Source organism: Phaethon aethereus (assembly GCF_964289735.1).
Source record: "Phaethon aethereus genome assembly, chromosome: 20".
Lineage (NCBI taxonomy): Eukaryota > Metazoa > Chordata > Aves > Phaethontiformes > Phaethontidae > Phaethon > Phaethon aethereus.
This window is the reverse complement of record NC_138596.1, coordinates 2,258,788-2,276,644: the sequence shown is the minus strand read 5'-3', so window position 1 is coordinate 2,276,644 and position 17,857 is coordinate 2,258,788. Positions and strand designations below refer to the sequence as shown.

The 17,857-nt window shown below is 48.0% G+C and overlaps 1 protein-coding gene across 1 annotated transcript; it reads left to right on the top strand.

Moving 5' to 3' along the window:
- Positions 1-1,673: 1,673 nt before the first annotated feature.
- On the top strand, positions 1,674-13,059 carry LOC309412232 (ectonucleoside triphosphate diphosphohydrolase 2-like; the record flags this gene model as incomplete). Its single annotated transcript, XM_082009100.1, has 9 exons — positions 1,674-1,787; positions 3,993-4,110; positions 5,795-5,945; positions 6,689-6,848; positions 8,131-8,358; positions 9,433-9,705; positions 10,542-10,637; positions 11,649-11,783; positions 12,829-13,059. 9 exons carry the CDS (start codon positions 1,674-1,676, stop codon positions 13,057-13,059), a joined length of 1,506 nt encoding a protein of 501 aa, XP_081865226.1.
- Positions 13,060-17,857: the final 4,798 nt, after the last annotated feature.

Genomic DNA, 17,857 nt, shown 5'->3' with positions numbered 1-17,857 from the left:
GGAGCAGCAGTTCTCTGAGACAGGAGGTTGCCCGGGGCACTTGTTTTCTCTGTGGCACTGCAGCAAGCTGAATCGCTGCACAAACCCTCACCAGCGAAGCATGTCTGCCTGTCCTCCTGGGCAGACGTGAGAGCAGGGGGAGGAGGACTGTCAGCACTCTGGCAATTTAATCCATGTCCCTGTTGCAAAGTAGAGCATTGTCAGCCCAAGTGTAAGCAAAAGAATCACAGAATGGTTTGGGTTGGAAGGGACCTTTGAAGATCATCTCGTCCAACCCCCCTGCCATGGGCAGGGACATCTTGCACTGCAGCAGGTTGCTCCAACCTGACCTTGAACACTTCCAATGATGGGGCATCCACAACTTCTCTGAGCAACCTGTTCCAGCATCTCACCACCCTCATTGTAAAAAAATTCTTCCTTGCATGCAATCTAAATCTACCCTCTTTCAGTTTAAAACTGTTGCCCCTTGTCCTGTCACTACAGGACATCTGCAGATGCATTCTAGTTGTTGACCAGCAAAATCTGAACTGGAGTCTAAACTCTGCAGGAAGATGAGGCATTTCTGGCACTTTGCTTAAAAGAACTCTAAGATAGAGAGATGTGTCTCCAAATACCCCTGCAAGACCAAGAAGATGTCACTCCTTTAGTTCTGCAGACAGAGGCCTGGCTGGTGAAGTCTTCTGGTGAGGACAAGATGGCCTTGCCAATAAATGGTCCAGGTCACACAAACCAAAACATTTCTTTAAAGGAATTGCACTTTTATTCCTCGACCAAATCACCAGGAACCAGATGGGGACAGCCTAAAAGCAGCACCGCTCCTGGGACTAACAGATTTTCCTTCAGAAATTCCAGTTTTGGGGACATTTCTTTGGGTCACCAGAAAGGAGAAAGCGGGTGCGTGTTTTGTAAAGTCTGGGGGTTGGTTATCTTTGATGGAGAGGCTGTCAGGAAGGGTCATATGGTCATCTACGCTGAACCTGGCCTTCTGAGGCCAAAAGACCCCGAGCAGCCCCCGCCGTTTCTCCCCCACACCAAAGACCAAACCAGCCGGAGTCTCCTGTGCGGAGACCCAAACATGCCAACATTTTCCCATCCTGGGTGCCACCTGAGAGCGAACGAGGAGGCAGGAGCAGTCTGAAAGAACTGGGCAGAGTGCCCGCACTCTGCCCCAACCCGATGGACACGTGCTTGCAGGGGAGCACCCCAGGTCCACCCTGGAGCCCTCAGATATAAAGGAAACCTAGCATCAAGGAGTTTCCCCACTTCTAATTTTGGCAGCTAGCACTGCCAGGCACAGAATACCAAACAGATGAGTTTTGCCTGCTTTCTGCTTATTACACAGCTGAGTTAACCCCACATTTCTGTTTACCTCAACCCTGTCGCCTGGGGCAGTTTCGAGGTTGCACCGATGTCTTTGCAAAGCTAATGCTGGAACCAGCACGAAGCTGTTGGTTTTTTTATTGCGCGGAGCAATGGAAGGCAGAACTGCCTGACGCATCGCAACTTGGCCCACGCGTTCCTTGTGGTCCCTGTGGCTTGGGGCTGGGCTGAAGTCAGAGCCTGGCCCTGGCCCCGCCTTTCTCCTCTTTTTAAAGGTTGTATAAGGCAGCCGCTGTCAGTTTGCTGCTCAATTGCTTCCTCTTTTGACTCTTTGTGAAAGGAGAAAGCACTTCATGTCTTGGCGTGAACTCCTTCCCCCTTGGCTGGTGATCATAGCAGGACTCACGGGTATTGTGCTGCTTTGCGTCTCCACTAAAGATGTGCCTGTCACTCCGCTCAGGATCAAGGTAAGAGTGTCCACCTGCCCAAGGGGCAGCCAAGCCAGGGGTCAAGTGGGGCAATAAGCAGAGGACCTTCTCCTTGTCTGTGGGACTGCTTCTTAAGGAGAACCTGCCTGTTTCCTTGTGCAAGCTTGTTATTTAAACTGGTGTGTTTTGTTGCTTTTTACATTCATTGCACTACTGAGTTATTTACTAGCCCAAAACAACAAACTGAGGAGGGGACTAGAACAAGACTGTGAGGATGGGTTGGTATCCTTCAACATGCTGTAGCTTTTCAAACTGAAAACAAGCCAACCCCTTTGGGTGGTCAGGGAAATACAGGTTGGATATGGATCATCAGAGATGCTCACCACAGGCTGAGGAGAGGCAGCCCATGTCAGGAGCTACCCCAGAGCAGCAAAGGCCCAGAGGTGTCAGTGGAGGGAAAGAACTACGTCCCTCTTGAAAGTCGGCAGGAATTTGGCCCTGAACTGCAGCTTCTGTCTTTAAAAAAAAAAAAAAAAAAAAAAAAAATCTTCCATGCCTTCTCCTCTTCTGTCCTCCCTTGATTTTAACCAAGGAGCCAACTTCCTCTCTGCAGCAAGGTCATATCTGCCCAGTGACTGAGGGGTTAATGCCCATCCACTCTGCCTCTTGATGCACCCACTGCTGAGGTGAGATCAGTGGCACGCTATGGTTTAATCAAACAGAAGTAGGTTAACCTGCACGTTTAGAGATTCTACCCCTCCTCCATGCTCCTCTCAGAAACAAAATTGGGTTAAAAAAACCAAAACTTATTGTGCCATGCTCTGTCCTTCCCTGGTGTTGAGCTGGGGCAGAAATGTGGGGATCCCCTCTCCTCCTTTGCGCTCCCAGCAGCAGCCTCTCATTTTGTGAAGGAGGAAGAAAATCCAGGTTTCTCTGCCAATGCCATTCATTTCTTCCTCTTCTGCGGCAGCCAACGTGTCCCTGCGAGAAATATGCGCTGTCACTCATGTGGGAGGATGCCAGCAGGCTCAGGCAGGGAGCTCCATCCTCCTTCCGCATTTCTGCTCCAGCTCCAGTCCCACCAGCTCCTGGCCCGGGCACCATGTCTGGTGCAGCTGGGAGCTCCCGGGAAGGTGGCAGGCAGCCAGCTTCACTGGGAGGCTGCAGCCACACTCTGGCTTATACTAAAACCCTTCTGACAGTGTTAACATCAACATCTTAGGAGGTTTCTCCTCTAAGACCATGCACTACCATGTACCTCCCAGACCTCATGAGTTTCTATCACGTCTGTGTAGGAGGTGTTCCAGTTTGGGGTCATGTAATAGGGGGGGAGAGGAGGAGACCCTACACTAGCACTGGGGCTATTTTGAGTGTGAGGACATCCAGAACAGCCATAGAGCTGTGCTGCAGGGTACCCCAGTGGCCTCTCATTTCCTAACCCTCACATAGAAGGTGCAGCTCAGCAAGGCTTGGTCAGCAGCAAATAGACCAGATCCTGGTCTGCAAAGAGACTAAGAAAACCCTCAGCTTCACCACTACGCAACAAGAGAACTGTCAGTGGACAAGACGTTGAGAAATCTCATGTTCACTGCTGCTGTTTCTGTCAAGACATTACCTCAGTCTCTGTGGGGCTGCTGTGTTGGACAGTTTATGTGCTGGTTGGTCCCTGTGTGCTGCAGCTCTTACAGGTCTGGCACTCACTGGGACAAACCCAGCCCATGTCACACCATCTCTGCAGTGGGGCATTAAACAGATGTGGGAGTCTCGGGTTCCTCAGAAGTAGGAGCAAGCCGCAACCCTCTGATTCCTGCACAAAAGCCTTAGCAAACAAATCCAGCAGCAGTTTCAGACCCAGAATCCGTCAAGAGCCTCTATAGTGCCATCTCCCACCCACTGCTTTAGGACCTGTTTTTCCTGAGCTCCAGGTGGCTCAGCTCTCAGTGGAAGCCCTCTGCCTGGTTTCAGGAACAGCTACAGAGCATGCCACTGTAGGTCTGATGTATTTCTGGGTGTCTTTCTACTCCTGCTGCTCCTCATGTATATATTCAGAAATGCAGATGGTTCCCTGCAAATCCACATCATCTTCTGGCTTCACTCTTTCTTTGAACGTGAAAAGTTAACTCAAATACTGCAGTGCAGGCCCATAGGTTACCCAGAATACCTGCATAATGCTGAGTAACCCTACAATAACAAAGCAGCATGCATTCAGTGGTGCTTATCTAGAATGTTTTGGGGATTTTCCAGTATGGCATTGTTCTGGATGCTGGCCCATCCCACACCATCCTGTTCATCTACCAGTGGACCACTACCAAGGCAAACAAGACCGGGGTGATCAGGGAATGTAGTTCCTGTCCTGTGCAAGGTAAAGTGCTCAGTTCATGCTTGGTGATCTGTGGGACTGGGGTGGGATGGATGGAAAGCCAGAGATCTGTGCATGGACCATTGCCACAATTTCCTTGGCTCCTGTATCTCCTACATCTAGCTGTACACTGAAATAGTGCTAAGAGTAAAGCACAAGCTGCTTATTTTCAGCATGGGTCTTCTCAACGTGGGCAGAGAAGATGCACAGCTTGACATCAGAGCACTTGGCTGTAGCAGGTGACAGTTTTTTGGCCTGCTGTGGGCAGGGAAGCACATAGAGAGGATGAGGCTTGTCCTGATGTCCACGTGGATCAGTGGCAGAGCCAAGGCTGCTGATCTTCTCCTCCAGGCGAGACAGTGAACAGCAATGGAGACAAATCTGGCTGCAGGGTGACTCCTGGTATCTTCTGCCTCCTCCTGACTGTAGTCTGGACAGTAAGTGGTGTAGCTCGAAGACAACGGAAGTGCAAAGACTCCAATTCCCTATGTGGGATTTGACAGCATAAGCATCAGTTCAGCTTAGTTTTAGGTGTCACATTTTGGAGAATATTGGAGCCTTCCTCACTAATTTGAATCAGCTTGGCCCTACCAAAGACAGCTGAAAGGGTTTCATGCATTAGTGCTTGGGGTTTTTCTTCCCTCTCTCTCAATCTTGCTTTGATGTTGAAGCCTGATTACAGTGGGGATGCTGGGAAACCCTGAACTCTCAGCGGCAGTGTGCTGTGGGAGGGCAGCTGCACAGCAAGCAGGGAAGAGGGTTTGTGCCCTTGCAGACTGTAAGCAATACAAACCACATACAGAAGATGTAATAAGGGCCCCCTGAAACCTTGTATATCCCCCTTGACTGCTGCCATGTTCACTGGCTGGGTTAAAAACAGCAACTGTAACTTGGTGCAGCAGTTTGTCAGCAGCAGCAACAGGAGGTCCAGGCTGGTCTCTCACCCAGATGTAAGAAGTAATCCCCTGTCTGCATGGCAGTGCAGCCATAGCCTTTGAGTAGCCATAGGCAAGCTGCAGCTCAGCCCTATACAGGGTCCAGGAGACCAAAGCATGTGGTGAAGGAGTCGTGCAGCCAGGAAGACAAGTGGGCCAGAGGATGGGGAAGTGAGGCTCTTTCTGGGTAGTAGTTCAAAACCAGCATTTAAGACCCCATTGAATCTTGCTGGAAAGATGACTCAAGGCTTGCACACAGCTTCCCTCCGCACAGCACCAGCTTCCTCTAGAGCAGAGGTGTCTTGTTTGCAGGCGTGGGCCTCAGAAGCCACCTCCGCCAACACAAGAAGAAGTGGCTGGAGGAGAGAGGTGACACATCAGCCTCAGCTCTGTCTGTATGGCAGTGTGTCCCTTTGCTTATCTTTTATAGTGGCTAAAGCCACATTTCTTCCTCTGTGGGCTGAGACAGCCTCAGCTGTTGCAGCAGTCATGTGGCTGATATGTGGTCATTGACAGGATGTCTCAGCAGCAGAGCTAAGGTTCTCTTAGTGCAATTTGGGATTTACCTGTGCATGTGTTTTGCTCCCAGTACCATGTTTTAGCAGGATGGCTACGTGGAGGAACTCCTTCATTCTGCCTGTGACAGGTCCTGTCTTTAACCATGCCCTAAGACAGCAACCTCTTGGGTAACAACCTCCACACTTTCTCCATAACTTTCCTTAGAAAATTTCATTCTTTCCCCTGGTCCTCAGGTCTGGGAGTCTCCAACTATTCAGATTCTCCTCAGAGAGTAGGGAAGAGCTTGGAGCCATGTTTGAACTGGGCCCAGAAAGAGATCCCACCAGAGCAGCACAGCCAAACCCCCCTCTACTTGGGAGCAACCGCCAGCATGAGGCAGCTGAAGTGAGTGAATGTTGCAAACCCACACCCAGAGATCAGCACACGTCATGCGGATCATTCTGTAAATGCATCTCACCCTGCCTGCTCTGCAGTGTGTTTCATCCCTAATCTGCTAGTCAGGTAAACCTTTTTCAGGTCCCGATGTACTCGAGGGGAGTACAGCATGGCTGTGTCTCCATACTGTCCCCCCAGGCAGCCATAAGGATGAGTCTACCATTTTGTGTAAAGTCTCCTTCACAATTAGTGCTTGGGAAAATACCTGTCAGTCTGGAAGCTAAAGTGTTTTCAGTTTATGTGACAACGCACACAGGCTTGCAGGGGCACTTCTTGTCGGCAGGTTGGGAATGGTGGTGGGAGGATCCACCTTATCATACACACTTTTGTGGACCCTGTCCTCAGTCACCTCATGACCTTTATCTCCTTTTAGACACTGGAGAAAAGTAAGGCCTGGAGGGCACCAGGTCAGTGGGGCAAGGCCACAGGATTCACTCAGTGGCAAAGGGTACTAAACTCCCAGATCCTTGAATGGTGGCACAACTGCTCAAATCATCCCTCTACGGTTCTTGCCCCCAGTGCCATGCAAGGGGACAGGGAAGTAGCAGCAGGAGTGGGATTGTCATTATGTCTCTGTGCTACTACCCAAAGTGGGGAGCACAGCAGAAGCCCTGTAGCTGTGCCCCCACTACAGGCTGCTCCTGGCAGGGTCCTGTAACAACAAATGTGCCTTCTTTTTCTTTTCTGTTTAGCCTCACCCATTCCATACTCTCTGATGGTCTCCTTGCAGCCCTGACTGTTGCCCTGAAGTCATCCCCCTTCAACTTTCAGGGGGCAGAAATCCTGTCCAGTCCAGATAAGGAAGCATTCAACTGGGTTGCTGTTAACTATGTCCTGGAGAACTTCTTCAAGGTAAAGGATGACCGTGTCTGGGGAGTACAGAACTGAGCTGAGCAACTCCCATTAACAAACAGCCTCAGAGACATGTGGAGGGATCGTTAAAACCCTGTACTTTAAACCATGCTTAAGCACAACTTCTTCTGCCTTTCAGTGGAGGCAGGTTATATCCAACACCAGCTGGTTGGGGGACATAATGTGAGATGGTTATAATTAGGTTGAAGGACCAAACCTCTAATACAGCCTTTCATGGACATGTTCATGCAGTTGCCCTAACGGATGTGAGGCTTTCTGGACAACACATCCAGGATGCTCACACAGATGACCTTATGTAGCTTGGCCCTGGGGTGTCAACAAGAACTCCACTGCTCTCAGTGCCTGCAGCTCTAGCTCAGCACCACTGTCAAACAGGTGTTGCTGCTGGCTGTGGAGTGCTGTGGGATTGCCACTGCAGTCCAACTATCCCACAGGACATCCTGTGGATGGTGGACAGAGAAGCAGAGTCTTCTGCTGCCAGAGCAAAAGCCCTTCCTCTCATTGAGATGCTAGTGAGAGCATAGCTGGGTGTCCCCAGCATAGGGGCCTGGTCTGTATTCAGAAGGCACTCGCTAAACAGGAAGAACACATTTAAGTTTCCTTGCTCTACCCATGGCTTCTCAAGCCAAAGGGTCTCAAGAATTCAAAGGGCAAGAGAAAGGTGTGTTAGACCAAGTTATTCCACATCAGGGAAGTGCAAGGCAGTTCTGACAACGAGCAGCAAGCATGCAATGGTTAGGGAATTGCTAGCCCTGCTGGCAGCAACACAGCCTCCCCCGGCCAGGGACAGAGTGCTTACACCCATGTAAACTTTCCTGCCTGTACTGCTAACTTCAGCATTGCCAAAATCAGTTCTGCAAGACTGCAGCAGATGAAACCACAGGGTTCTTCTGACAGGAGGACCACTTTAGCATCAAGGCAGCACTTGAAGCCCATATCTGTGCATCTGGAAACCTCCCTCCCATTCCTCCCACCCCCTCTCCGCTCTCCCCTGCTCCTACCTGCTGAGACCACTGCCTTAAACAGCCGTCCAGGATGGTGAGCCCTGTCTGCTCTCGCTGGTTGCAGGGAGCGCTCTGCACAGATGGCAGTGCTTGCACAATGGCTCCTCTGTTCCCTCCAAAGCCACCAGTTCAGCACCCTTATGTCCTGTGGGGGGAAAAAAATTGGGCTGTACTGCACCAGAAGGCTGCTTTCTCTCTCACTGCGACACAGGTGTAGAAGTCTTAAGAACTGACCTCTCTGGTTCTTTTTGGGTCAGTACGACTGGCAAGGACAGTTGGTCCCCTCCGGGAAAGGGATGGCAGGAGTCCTGTCCATGGGAGGATCCTCAACACAGCTCACTTCCAAGGTGGAAGAAGAGAACCAGGCACCAAAAGAGGGAGTGAGGCTGCAGCTCTATGGGCAGACGCACAACGTGTACACTCATCACTGCCCCTGCCACGGCACAGACCAGCTCCGCAGCAGGCTGCTCTCTCTGCTCATTCAAGTGAGTATCTGCCAGAAGGGCATTTGCAAGGTTCCTGAATACAGTATCACTAAATGACAGTTGCACAAGGTGTAGTTTCTAATGGTCAAAATGGCAATCGCTGTCTTTAATAGAGGGCATTTGCATATATATACAAAAAGCCCAGTGTATTTGTAAAACTTATTCTCTATGCCCAAATTGATGCCCTTCAAGCAGAGACACAGGCCCCCATTCAAGAGTTTCCTACTTGCAGGCTCTATTTGGCTCCTTACTTAATACACATGAGCACAAAATTGCTCTCCAGAGGTGCTAAGACCACCATCAGGGTGAGGAGAAGCAAAGACTTTCCTTGGCTCCTCCATCATAGAAGGGGAGCCTAAACAACAGCACCTGGGAACCAACTGGGACTATCCATTTGGGCTATTATTTCCTTTGCTGACTTTAACCCTGGAGAATCTTTAAAAGAGCAATATTTCATTTTGAAAACATGCAGGTGTTTTGGTTCTTCCAAACTTTATTTCACTTGGGGGCAGGCAGGATCTGATGCAAACCCAGGAATCATTTAGTCTCCACCAAAACTGAATTTTTCAGAAATAAACTACTCACTGCCCATCTACTTGCCTCCCTATAAACCACACCTCCTCTTATTTGAGACCCACTTCCCCACAGTTATATTGGGGAATTCCGAGAGATAAGAAACACTGATTCTTGAGGGGTTGAGCCATTTGGAAGGCAGACCAGAACAGCCTCTTTCCTGTAACTAGAAAGAGTACAAGATTCATTGAAACTGTATTTCTGGTCTGAGAGAGAGGAGGCAGGGCTGGGATGCTTCAGCTTCCCACAGCAGGTCCAGCCATTGCAGTTTGCCCTGAACTGCGCAGGAGCTGGGAGCCTGATGCCTCAGTCCGGGTCTTGCAGTTGACTAGCTGAGATAAGGTTTGGCAAACCTTCTGCAGCCTGCCTGCTCGATTACAACATTGTGGTGCCAGAGGAAATCTGTTCTTCACTGTGTTACATTTTTGTCTTCTTTCATGAAGCCCTGGGATGCCAACCTCCTCTCTTGCTGCCTCTGCCCTTATTTTATTTTGCCTTTAGGATCAGAGAAGTGCTAAAACTGTGTCTAATCCTTGCTGGCCACTCACCTACTCCCGGGAAGTGCAGTGGCAATCAGTGCGTGCTGGGCCTTGTGCCATCAGTGATGACACATCGGACATCACTGGCCCTGAGGAGGTCTTCAACATCACCGGCTCCAGCAACCCCACCGCCTGCATGAGACTTGTGCAAAACCTGCTCAACTCTTCCTCTTCCTGCAGCTTCTTCAAGCATTCCCTCAGCAGTGTTTTCAAGCCTCTCCGGACCAGATTTGTGGTGGGTTCTCGTTTACACTGGGGTAGGCAACTGATATGGAGAACCCATGAAATGGGACCAGTTTGATCATTAATAAATACAGTGGGAACAGCCATGCTAGTCAAGAGGGCCAGTGCTCTAGCTAATGCTGTACACATGCACTCCTGCCCTCTCCCCCTCATTGGCACACAGATCTTCAAATATGGACCACAGGCTTCCCATCGATGACTGTGGTAGGACTTTCTTCATCCATGTCTCAGCAATATCTGCTTGTGAGACAAACTTTGGGGCTCCACAGAGCCAGCGGGGATAGGACAGCCAGGAGTTGCATGCTGAGCAGTTCTTCCCACACAAAATCTGTGGTAAAGCTGAAGATCCTCTGCCACTCCCTCAGCAAACACCTGCGCATGCTCCATCACAAGCATGCTTATATCTGAGACCCTGAATCTAGTGTCCAGAGTCATTGGGTTGTTAAGCCAGGACCAGCTCAAGATCCTAGGGCAAACTGAATGCATTTCAGCAGGAGGAATTCCAAGAATTCTCCCCAGCTCCCTGCTCCTGAGAGCTTCCCTTGGACATTGTGCCAAGGAGCATAAGGCCCTGCCTACTTATCTAGGCAAGGCCAGAAAGGCTGCTGCATGCAAGCTAGAAACAGTCCCGTTTCCATTTCCAGAGAGTAACAGATCTGTTTGTCTTCCTTGCACACACTGGAGGCCCTGTAACCACCAGCACAAGCACACAGAAAGGGCACCCTGGCAGTCCACCCCACATCTACTGTCACTTACTTTCCTATAGGCACTGTATGCAAGGATGCAGAGCGCAGTCCAGCCTGATGATTATTTCTGCTGCTGTTGTAGGTGATTTCTGATGCCATGGACTTCATGAAAGAAACTGTACCCTCTCCTGACTTGGGTCAAGCAGTCAACAGGCTTTGTGGAATGTCTGTCAAAGAGGTAACTGTGGAATACCTTAGTGTGCAGGGAGAGTGGGAAGTAAGGAACAGGCTGTTGCAAAAGCCCATGTGGCTCAGACTGACCGAGCCATAAATTACTGTCATGTAAAACTTGGATTTGCCTGGGTTTTGGGGGATTTTCTTGTTGGTTTTTGGTTGGTTGGTTGGTTTGGTTTGTTTTTTGGTGTTGTTTTGGTTTTTTACACTTTGAGGAAACAAGCTCCACTTCTTTTCCTTTCTCTCAAATCCCAGTGGCTGCTGGTAACACCTGGACTTAATTAAATAAAAAGCCACAAGTACTTTTTACTGTATATTAAGGACTACACAGGAAGGCTGTCTACTCACTCCTGTCCATCACCTTGGTCTTCCTGTTCTCCTCTCCCTATAAGTGCAAGGAACACACCCGCTCAGATTCCAGGGGCTTTCCCATTTCACCTAGGCCCATGGAGACCAAGCCAGGGGGAATTTGTAAGTTCTTTCCCTCAGTTGGTGGCTTATGAGGTCACCCTTATTTGCACCAACACTGACTGAGCATCCACAGCAACATTCAAATTGGACAATTTCTACAGGGTTTGTTAATGGGGTAGCAAAGCCCATAAGCAGTTCCCTAAAGCTTTCTCTTGTGCATAAAAGAGAAAGATCTTGTTAATGTTCCTATTGAGAGAAAGGCTGTGGCATTAGCTCAACTTAATTAGAGAGCAGAGAATCATAATACCAAGCAGCTCACCTGCAAGGCAACTGTAGGAGACCTGGCTGCCAGTCCTGCTGCTCTTGGAACTGCCTGGTCTTTAATAAGATGGGAACAAAGGCACTAAGAGATGACGCTGGTTCCCAGACCACAGCCCAGTGCGTGCAGGAAACATGGTTTCAGTCTGCAAAGGACACAAAGCCCTCCTCCAATGCCACAGTCAGTCCCAGGGCAGGAAAGGAGAGTTATAGCAGGCCTGAAATTCAGCTACTGAATATTTTCTTCTTCTATTTTCCCCCCATCTTCTTTTGGAAATGACACCAGCTGGTTAAGGAGTCCCAAACAAGCCTGGATACACTTGCTGATTACTGTGTTGTGTCTGCCTTCATCTTTCACCTCAGTACAAAGGGATACACGCTTGACTTTGACAGGTCTGTTTGGACTGCATTCCAGAAGAAGGTCAGTAACCTACAGTGTGGTGTTTCCAATTAGGAGGAAGGGCTGGTTTCAATAAAGCCAGCCTGTCCCCACTCCTACAAGGACTAGCCAGCTAGGTTTCTCCAGCAAGATGTTTTTGCAAAATAAATTCACAATTGTGATAAGCAAGAAAACCAGTGTCAGAGAGCTAGAGATTACACTTGTCCCCACTGAAAAACAGATGGGTCAAAACTTTATCTGGAGCAATACCATCTTTAAGAGTCTATGCCCAATAGGGAAGGAAGCATGGCTTGATCTCCACTTAATACCAAGGACAAAATGCTGATAATATTTCCTGACCCAAGACACACTGCCCTACCTCTTTGCAATCACCTTTATATTATCTAGGGTTTATAACTGGCTTAGGTGGTCTGAAATTGCTTCAGGATCTGGAGCTCCTAAGGAATGTAGGATTTAATTTGAGCCCTTCACTTCACAAAAGAAAAGAAAGCCTATTCCCAGGCCTTAACTCACCAGCAAAGGCATGGCCCCCACTGAGCAGGGCCACATCGGTGACAGGGGTTCAGTCAGCCACATGGTGAACATCAGACTAAAGGTAATGAGGTAGGTTCAGGGTCTATCCAGGGAGCCCAGCCTGGAAAGCCAGAGACAAGCTCCTTAAAACACAGACCTGAGGTTCAGCCAGGCAGCATGGCCGGAGGCAGAATTACCCACAACATAGACCTGAGGTCCATCTGGGAAACCCAGTCAGTAAGCAGGAGAAGGAACAGCACACCCCTACAGCACAGCTCAAGAAAGAGGTAACTGCCCAGGCTGGAGCTTAAATGCAGCTCCCAGGCCCACGGGCAGAGGCGGTGGGTGGAAGTGCCAGGTGAGACTGGTCAGGGCAGTTAAGGCCTATTAGTGCACTCAGGGCACTGAGAGTGGGAGACCTCCTCATTCCAAGCCTAATCCTTGGATGAGTCTCAAATAAAGCATATGAGGCCTTGGGCCTGTGCACAGAAACACAGCTGGGGTCCAGACTGTCTGCTTCTCTTCTGACCTTTCCTCCTTTTTATTTCAATAGATGGGTGGTACCTCGTCTGGCTGGACTCTTGGGTACCTGCTGAGTCTGACCAACACCATCCCTCAGGACAACCCAGGCTTCCTCAAGGGGATTGAACCAGGGGTCTGGTCTTTGCTCCTTATCCTCTTTGTCGTGCTGCTCACTGGCTCTTTCATGCGCATCTCATACCGAGTCATGGTCAAGGAAAACAGCTTCAGTAACAGGAACAGTGATGTTTTTGATGACAACTGACAGTTATCCTGGGACTCAAAACTTCCCTCTGTCAAGGGTAAACAGGCTACCTACAGAAATCACACAGGTGTAAGTCACTGGAGGGTGCAAGTGATTTTCCTGCGGGATTTGCAGAGCCTCAGTGCCTTACTTCAACTTGCCGGCACTTGCACTACTGTTCTTTGAGACAACGGATCCAGCTCCGCAGGAAACCTGTGATTCCTGGTGGACGGCAAGCTATTCGTTCTCTAAATGAGAGCAGCCTGCACAGATCTTGCTTGGGCTGCAGCTGCGATTACTAGTGTCAACCTAATGAAACGATGCCTCTGAGCAGGCAGGCCCTGAGCTATTGTAAAGTTAATATTGAATCATCCTTCCTAATAAGGAGAGGTGGTGTCTTAAAAAAGTGCTCTGTTCTCTTCTGTGCCCACAAGAGAGACGATACCTGCAGTATTGCCACTATCAAAGACTGGAACTGCATTAAAATATAATCAGAATATAACAGCCAACTTGCTTCCATGTTCTAGAGAAGAAAGCAGGTATTTTCTTCCTGCTACTACTGATCTGCCTGTTCTTCCATTTCAGCAATAGCATCCATGCATCCCTTCCAGTAAATGCTTGGGCTGACTGAGAATCCTTCAAAAGCAATGCTTTTTAGTCTTGGTCTCTACAAAATGTGCAGAGCATCAAAGGAGAAAAAAAAGAACAGACGCACAGCTGAGTTCCTGTCTCTCAGCTGAGTCATGGCAACTCAGGCTTAAAATTGTCAATTTAAACTCTTTAACCAGGACTTAAATTAACACACTTCATTTCACATCTACTAAAATCAGGTGCATGCTGGGCTGAGGTTCACCCGTTTGTTCATTTGCACTGAATTGCTTTTCTCACTGAATTTGAAAGTGAAGTATCTCATCTAAGGACAATATTGTCCTTTAGACAAGAGCAGACCCAGGAACAGAAGCTTACCTAATTGTCAGTCCAGTGACTCTCATATTAGACTGTGACCAGAGTTACTTTATAATCCAACACTCAGGATTCCTCTGGGACTCGGCAGTCGTTCTAGCTCCTCTGGTCTGGTCTGCTCGTCTAAAAGATGAGGTGCTGTACAAATTTCCTGTGTTATTGTGAAGAAAAGGGATGGATTCAGACAAACACTGTCCATTGACTAAAGCATTTAGAGTTCACTTCTCAGATTGTTTCAGCGACTTAAACATACAGGCTGTTAAAATCCTAAGGGACAAGTGTCTCCGACTTGTATCAGACCACTTTAAACAGAAATTTAACTGTGGTGATGTGCCTTGCAGGATTTTTAAAGCTACCATGGCACCCAAATCCTTTCAAATCTGATTATTAATCCCTTGTGCTCCCAACTCATATATAGGACACCCCCTTCCCCCATAATATTATGTTGTTCATAAATTTTCAGGCCAATTAATGAAGGTTTGGAACCTGTCAGTCAAGTTTGGAGGGGTGTGGAAACAGATTTAAACAAGCTTTGTATTCATTTCTTTGAGTTGCACATTAGATATTTTTAATTATATCATGTTATTAAAGATGTTTTAATAGACTGTCTGTGTTATTCTTGGCAAGAGATCAAAGCAGAGGTTTTATTGTGAATACAAAGTGTTTCAGTGAGGAGGATGGGGGATGCTGATTTTGCCTCTGTTTACTCAAGAGCTGTTATGCTGTGTACTTTCGGGGTACACAATGAGAACCCCTGAAGGCACTTTCTTCCCAGTGGCAGGCAGCAGAAAATGACTTCAGATAACCTGGCTGCTGGTATTTAGTTGATGAGAGACATGTCTATGTCTTTGATGTGTTCTTTGCTCAAACCATCTGAAGAAGGTAGGAGGGATTCAGGCAAGCCTGCATAGGAATAAAAAAAAGAGGTTATCAGGGAGTCAGCGATATGGGGGAAATTCCTGAGACTTCATTCCTCCAGCATCTGGAAATGCAATCATTAAACAGAGCTCAGGCTGTGTGACCTGTCAGCACACAGGAGAACTGTAGGAGTCCGGGATGAGATTTGCAACCTGCCCAAGAATCCTACCACTGTCAGAAATGGAAATAAGCCAGTGAGATGCCAGGAACTCCAGGACTCCAGGTGTTCTGGCCTGCTCAGTCATTATACCTTCTTGATTTTGAATACTGGATCATGGAGTCCAAGAGAAAGGACATTGGTTGGAACTTCCCCAAGCTCTTGTTTAGAAGCTTTGGGACTTCCATGCAGATAATAAGTGAGCAATTAGGCAAGAAGCTCAGCATGTCCTCCTGACACTTTTATTTTTGCCTCACACATGCCACTGAGATGTACTGAGTTATGGCACGTACATGTGCCCCGTTAAATCCATGCCACTTGAGACACCATTTGACATTGAGCCATCTCTATGCAATGCAAAGACAACCCACAACCACCTGATTTAGAGCACATCCTAAACTCTTGAGATAAAAGCTGCTGTTCTTAACAAAGGCATGGTAAGACATTTCAATAACTGAAGTTCTTCCCCTAATGGTCCACAGACTGCGGGCAGCAGCTCTGCTCCCTCCTTTCCCACTACTCTCCTTCCAAATACTGCCACTGCTGTCTTCTCCTGCAGGCAGGTCATGGGGGCAGGCAGGGGCAGGCATGTTTGTTCTCCTGCAATGACTGTGCTGCCCATCCCAAGCTGCAGCCCCCACAGCAGCTAGGATTACCAGCTGAACTGGGCTTGGAACCGGCAGTATTGCCAGTGCGTATCATTCTCTTTCTGTCCAGCAGAAAAGCACCCATTTACAGATGTATCTACCAGACGCTGAGCTGGACTGGTGTTTTAAAAGCCCTGAAGTGTGTTTTTAGTTATAAAAAAGGCAAAAAAATAACAAAATTGGGAACCTATGGGAAGAACGGAAACTAATAGAAGTATCATATTCCTTTCTCCCAGCTCTCTATAGAAAGAAGCAGCTCCTTCACATCACATTAAACTAAAAGAGGGCAGACTAGATGTAAGGAAGAAATTTTTCACAATGAGGGTGGTGAAACCCTGGCCCAGGTTGCCCAGAGAGGCGGTGGATGCCCCATCCTTGGAAACATTCTAGGTCAGGTTGGACGAGGCTCTGAGCAACCTGGTCTAGTCAAAGATGTCCCTGCTCACTGCAGGGGGTTGGACTAGATGGCCTGTAAAGGTCTCTTCCAACCCAAACGATCCCATGATTCTATGTCAGCACTACGTAAATTTACAGAATTAATCCCCAGATTACCTGGACAGCAGAAATCGACTTAAAAGAAGATTCTAGATTAAGTTACTTTGAGACGAAGATGCTTGCAGCCCTTGGGTTACAATGCAATTGTGAAAATGATTAATAATGAGGATTTTCTAATTAGATAATTATCTAACTAATATAATAATTATATTTCTAACATAAATTATTTATGTTTATACATAGTGCTCTCACTCAGGTTGAACCATGGGAGAGCTCTTCTGGCAGATAATGTCACATGTAATTGCAGTTCTGCTGCTGTCAGCAAGTATCAATAAGAAGGAAATCAAAAGTATTAGGTATAAAAATTGACACCAGAACACACTTTCTCTATTTTAGCTCCAGAAACACAATAGGTTAGCTGCTGGTGAGGGTGGCCTAAATTTCATTTCAGCACGTTTGTAGGAGTATATTAGCTCCCGTCTTTCTTCAGGCTTATACCATTTCCAAAGCATCAAACCAACCAGTACACCCCATCTGGGTTGTACCAATGAATGCTCATGAAAACTGAGAGAAATAATGGTTTATTGCCCGCAGTCCCATTCTGCAGAGCAAAGTTCACCACCACAGGACCAGAGCTGTCTCTTTCTTCCCGTTCTGATGCACCCAGGCTCCCTACGGTTGTAGGAGAGAGACTTAAACTGAGCCCTAACCTCCCTCTCGGTACCTGGCTGTACCTGAGGCAGGGCTGTAGGTAAGTGCTGCTTTTTGAGATACAGGTATCTCAAAAAGGAAACTTATGGATGAATTAGTTCACCGGGATTTCACAGAGCTGGACTTTCTACTGGGTGCTGTCACGGACTTCCTAGCTTATCTTGGCAAGTCGTAAGAAGGTTATACATGCTTCAAGGACTTTGCAAACCTTGTCACAGTGGCTGAGCTCCAGCTTCCCATTAGTAATGCAGTGACTGCAACTCCTCCTCTCCTCAAGATACTGTCCTGCCTGTGAAGATACCCAGTTCAGTGGTTACGGGGAGGCCTCTGGAATAGCAAGTGTAGAAACAATGTACAGCACCAGGCACTGCAGCAGCACTTGCACTAATTTCAGTTGTTTGGGGCTGTTATAATAAACAATAGTGAAATAACTTGAAATCCACAACCACTTGTGGAGCAAATCTAGCAGAATATGAGAAGGATGCCTTTTAAGATGGCTGGATTTAGAGATTCATCAGTATGTTTTTATTTTGTTCTTATACTATGCCTGTGATTGCGTATCTGAGTATCTTCCAGAGAAGTAGGAAGCCATATGATGTTTATAACCTACCTCACGGACTGTCACTTCTACTTCAAGGGCTAATTCAGAACACACTGAAGTAGATGGAAATGCTATCAGAAGAATAAGCCCGAATGAATACTGGGATCAGTAAAACCCATATTTTTGCCAAGCTCCTTTCACGCGATAAACCCCAGGCAATTCAAAGCATCTTGACGTTTTGCGAGTGCAAACATTACCGTGTACTTGCACACCCTGGAGACCAGGCACAAAAGGAGTCTTTGACCCGATTTCCACTATGCGCTCGTTTACAAGATATTCAGAGCCTTCCCGCAGCAGGGTGCTTTTAGATCTCCCGTTCAAGTCAGA